The sequence below is a fragment of the Drosophila teissieri genome, chromosome 3R (assembly GCF_016746235.2).
Source record: "Drosophila teissieri strain GT53w chromosome 3R, Prin_Dtei_1.1, whole genome shotgun sequence".
NCBI lineage: Eukaryota > Metazoa > Arthropoda > Insecta > Diptera > Drosophilidae > Drosophila > Drosophila teissieri.
The window spans coordinates 19,116,778-19,121,180 of record NC_053032.1 but is presented as its reverse complement, the minus strand read 5'-3'; the positions used below and the strand labels follow the sequence as shown (position 1 = coordinate 19,121,180).

Sequence of the window (4,403 nt, the reverse complement as noted above, 5' to 3'; positions counted from 1 at the left end):
GGGGGAGGTCCCAGAATTTGGCTAACATCCTCCTTCTTTTTTTTTCAGGCGAACTCATGCGGCGAAATTTGTTCAGTTTTCGCTGCAAAACAAAATCAAAATCTCTTCACTGAGCGGCAAATTGCTATCACTTTTAATTTGCATGAAATTGTTTAGATTGAGATGGTAATTTATAAGCATCGTAATATCTGCATAAGAACAATATACCAATTGAAAACTGTTTAATAAACGTAATCAGAATCATAATACTGAAATGTACAGCTTCCTTTCTGATTAATAACTTTTAAACGCCAGAGAATTATCTTCTTGTTATTATATAAATTTGAAATACCATAAATATCTTTAGGGCGCCCAAAAACTGTATTGGTTTAGCAACTGGCTTTCTGCATTCCATTCCCTTGCTATTATCCTTTTTCTATCGTCTGTGGAGTCCCCTCCCCTTGTGCCCTATGCTTGGATGTTTGTAAAATAATAACATAAAATATGGCTGGCCTTGAACAATTTACTTTTATTTTATTATTATTGCCCAGCCTCCGTGGAAATGCCGCTTCAACATGTGAACCGCTCTTCCCTCTCTTTCTTTTTGTAACTGTGTGGGTGTGTGTTTACGTGTGGGTGAGATGTCTGCATTGTTGTTGCGACTCGCTTTTAGCTTCATTAAATTTATGTTGCAACCCCCCCGCTGCCCCCTCCTACAACAAATATCCTGGGCCTAGTTGCACGTGCCGCGTGGCCGTAAAACAGATCGTAAAAGTTTATTACTTGCGGCTTTTGTTTGTTACTCTGTGTGTGTGTGCCGCTTTCTCTTTTCCCTACCACTGTGTGTGTGTGTGTGTGGCGCGCTCTCTCCTTTTCGATGTGTTTGTGTGAACCGCCGTCGCTGTCAGCTGTCAAATTGAATTTGTTTATATTGCCAACAGCTCGCCGCTCCAACAGGTTTCATTTTCACTCCCGTCCCGGAAATCATTGCGTCATGCTGATATTTTGTATTTTAACACCCCTCCGCAACCCCCCGTTCCCCTCTTACTGCCACGCCCCCTTTTTCCGGCCATGTCATCCTCAGGCTTTGTGTTTAGGCTGCAAAAGTCGATTTTTGTTGGTTTAGGTCAGTTTAGTTAGCTGGCTTTGACAGCTCAAAGTCGAGGTCAACTTTTGTATGCCCATCATCAGCTGCTGTCTCTGTGTTAGTGTGCGAATGAGTGAGCGTGTGTGTGTCCGTGTGCCTGTGTATGTGTGACTGGGTTTCAGTCGGTGAGTGTGTATGTCCTTACACAGGATATATTTATGGGCTCGCTGGTCGAGACGCTTACAGCCGCTGCGACGCGTCCTTGTCAGTTGCCAAAAACATAAAAAATCGATTTTATTATAGCCGTCAGTCTGGCCCGTCTATATAGATTTTCTGTCACCGCTGATATTGCCTTTGTCTGGGTATTCGCTGTGCCTGTGTGGGTGTTTCTTGGTGACAGGCTTTAATTTCCGGCGGCTCCGCTAAGGTTCGACTACTTTTTTAAAGAGTTAACGGAGTAAACAGCGCGTATACGTAACATGTATGTTAGAATTTAAATACTGAACCAGAGGGAGCGCTATAGTGGTGTTTTCCGACTATCAGATACCCATTACTCAGATAGAAATTTACACTCGACTCGGTATTTGATTCTGACCAAAAATATATATACTTTATACACTTTTTACTCTTCGAGTAACAGGTAAATAGGTAGTAAATGCTCTAGTTAAGTGTATTTTGAATGATTTTTCATGCATTGGGGAGATGGCTACGATGTACAATATATGTAAGTAAGAATAAGAACAAGTAAGCAAAACTAAAATACAAAAGTGTCAAAATATAGAATTAAGATAGGCATTCCAATTATGACATCACAAAAAGCTCGTTTCCAAGTTCGGCAATCTTTGCAACGAAACCGAAACCAAAACAAAAGGCAGAAAAAACATAAACAATATTAATGAAATATTCACCCGCTGAGCAAGAGAGCGCACTGAAAGCTCTGCCAGCTCACTAAAAGTGAATTAATCAAAAAAGTTTTCAAATCGAAAGTTACTCCCAACTTTTTAGTCTGCAAAATGTTGTCAAAGCAGTGGAACGCAAACAAACAGATCTCTGGCCAGATCTACCGGCTATGGAGGGGACTGACCCAAAAGGTAGGATAAAAATATTTTAAATATATATACTTATATATCTAATATAACAAATAGGCCACTGCGGTGAGCGTGGAAGAGGCCAAGCCTTATGCTGATATTCCGGGACCCAGCAAATTGCAATTGATCAGAGCTTTTCTGCCGGGCGGTAAGTGAAGGAAAAGCTCTCCAGTATGTTCTCGTTGGAGAACATCTGTTGTTGATCTGTTGTTGAAACGCTCTCTCAAGGTCGCTATAAGAATTTGCCGGTCCACGAAATGTTTCTCGATATGAACCGGCAATATGGAAGTATCTTTAGGATGCCCAGTGTGGCAGGCACCGATATGGTGCTCACGATGAACCCGCAGGACTACGAAGTCATCTTTCGAAACGAAGGTCAGTATCCTTACCGACGGAGTTTTGAGGTAATGGACTACTTCAAAAGGGTTCACCGGCGGGAAGTATTCGATGGCTACGATGGGCTGACTTCGGGGTAAGTTAACTACATAAAAAAAGTAATTATTAGCTGCTAATATGTATATATATTTAGAAACGGTCCTGCTTGGGGAAAAATGCGTACGGCCGTCAACCCCATTCTGTTGCAACCACGTAACGCCAAGCTTTATATGACGAATTTGCTGCAAGTAAGCGATGAGTTTCTGGAGCGGTAAGCATGTTAGAATTTTCACTATAACTCACTATAATTTTTTAATTTGATTTAAGCATTCGCACTATTCGAGATCCTGTTACGCAAGAGATGCCCGATGACTTTGCCGTGGACATTCGGCATTTGGTGATCGAATCCATTTGCTCCGTCGCCCTGAACACACATCTTGGTTTATTGGGAGAGCAGCGAGATAACAAGGATATTCAAAAGCTAGTTTTGGCTCTGCAGGATGTGGTCGAGCTGGGTTTTCAGCTGGATATGATGCCCGCCTTTTGGAAATACTTTCCCATGCCGAATTTCAAGAAGCTCATGCGTTCACTGGATACCATTACGGACTTTTGCCATTTCCACATTGGGAACGCCTTAAAGCGGATCGAGGAGGACGCCATGGCTGGAAAACTGAATGAGATTGGCCTGGAAACTAGCCTGCTGGAGAAGCTGGCCCGCTTTGATCGCCAAACAGCTGTGATTATAGCCATGGATTTGCTATTCGCAGGCGCGGATCCGGTAAGTTAACAATTTAATCAATTCAAAAATATTTAAGTTGATTATATCCTACGAACAGACCCTTGTAACTCTAGGAGGAATCCTGTTCAGCCTGTCCAAGAGCCCCGACAAGCAGGCTCGACTGCTGGAGGAGATCAGGAAAATATTACCCAACAAGGACTCATCCCTGACCATTGAAAGGATGAGTAATATGCCCTATTTGAGAGCTTGCATCAAGGAGGGCATTCGCATGTATCCCATTGGCCCGGGCACCCTTCGCCGCATGCCCCACGATGTGGTGCTCAGTGGATATAGAGTGGTGGCCGGAACGGATGTTGGCATTGCGGCCAACTACCAGATGGCCAATATGGAGCAGTTTGTGCCCAAGGTTAGGGAATTTATCCCAGAGAGATGGCTGCGCGATGAGTCCAACTCCCATTTGGTGGGTGAAACTGCCACGCCGTTCATGTATCTTCCCTTTGGGTTTGGACCAAGATCTTGTGCAGGCAAACGGATTGTGGATATGATGCTGGAGATAGCTATTTCGCGGTTGGTTAGGAACTTTGAGATCGGGTTCGACTATCCCATCGAAAATGCCTTTAAGGCAAGGTTCTTTGTGCAACCAAATATTCCCTTTAAGTTTAAGTTTACAGAGCGAAGCGATTAATGTTGTTGATTTTTGAGAATTTTAAATGCTTACGCACTTAGGAAATAATGGCTTAAAATAATACAAATTAAATGCAAAACGAAAATAATCATACTTACAGTTAATTTTCTCTACATTAAAGGTTTCTTAACATTCCCGCATTTTTTTGAGTGAACAACTTGTAAGCGCCTGGCTAAAGACTTTCAAGTGGTTTTGGTTGCATGCACATGTCCTTGTCGCTGAAGTGTCCTTTTGAACTCAATACGGCAACATCCACTTCAGCCAACATATCTTTACTGCTGTCCCAAAATAACTTTGGCATTTGCCGGCCCTCTGAAGAGGACTCTTGACTGGAGGGAAAAAAGTACAGAGAGTAATTTATGTATGTGGAGTTGTTGACTCGAATGTCTTGACAATTTTGAGATAAAGTATTTTAAATGAGCTTATGTTCGCAAACATCCTTATACGATT

General features: G+C 42.5%; 1 protein-coding gene across 1 annotated transcript; it reads left to right on the top strand.

Moving 5' to 3' along the window:
* Positions 1-2,079: 2,079 nt before the first annotated feature.
* LOC122620902 (probable cytochrome P450 12e1, mitochondrial) lies at positions 2,080-4,018 on the top strand. Its single transcript, XM_043798579.1, has 6 exons — positions 2,080-2,157; positions 2,212-2,302; positions 2,383-2,626; positions 2,684-2,800; positions 2,857-3,307; positions 3,366-4,018. The coding sequence occupies exons 1-6, from the start codon at positions 2,080-2,082 to the stop codon at positions 3,951-3,953; spliced, it is 1,569 nt and encodes a 522-aa protein (XP_043654514.1). The 3' UTR covers positions 3,954-4,018.
* The last annotated feature ends 385 nt before the right edge of the window (positions 4,019-4,403 follow it).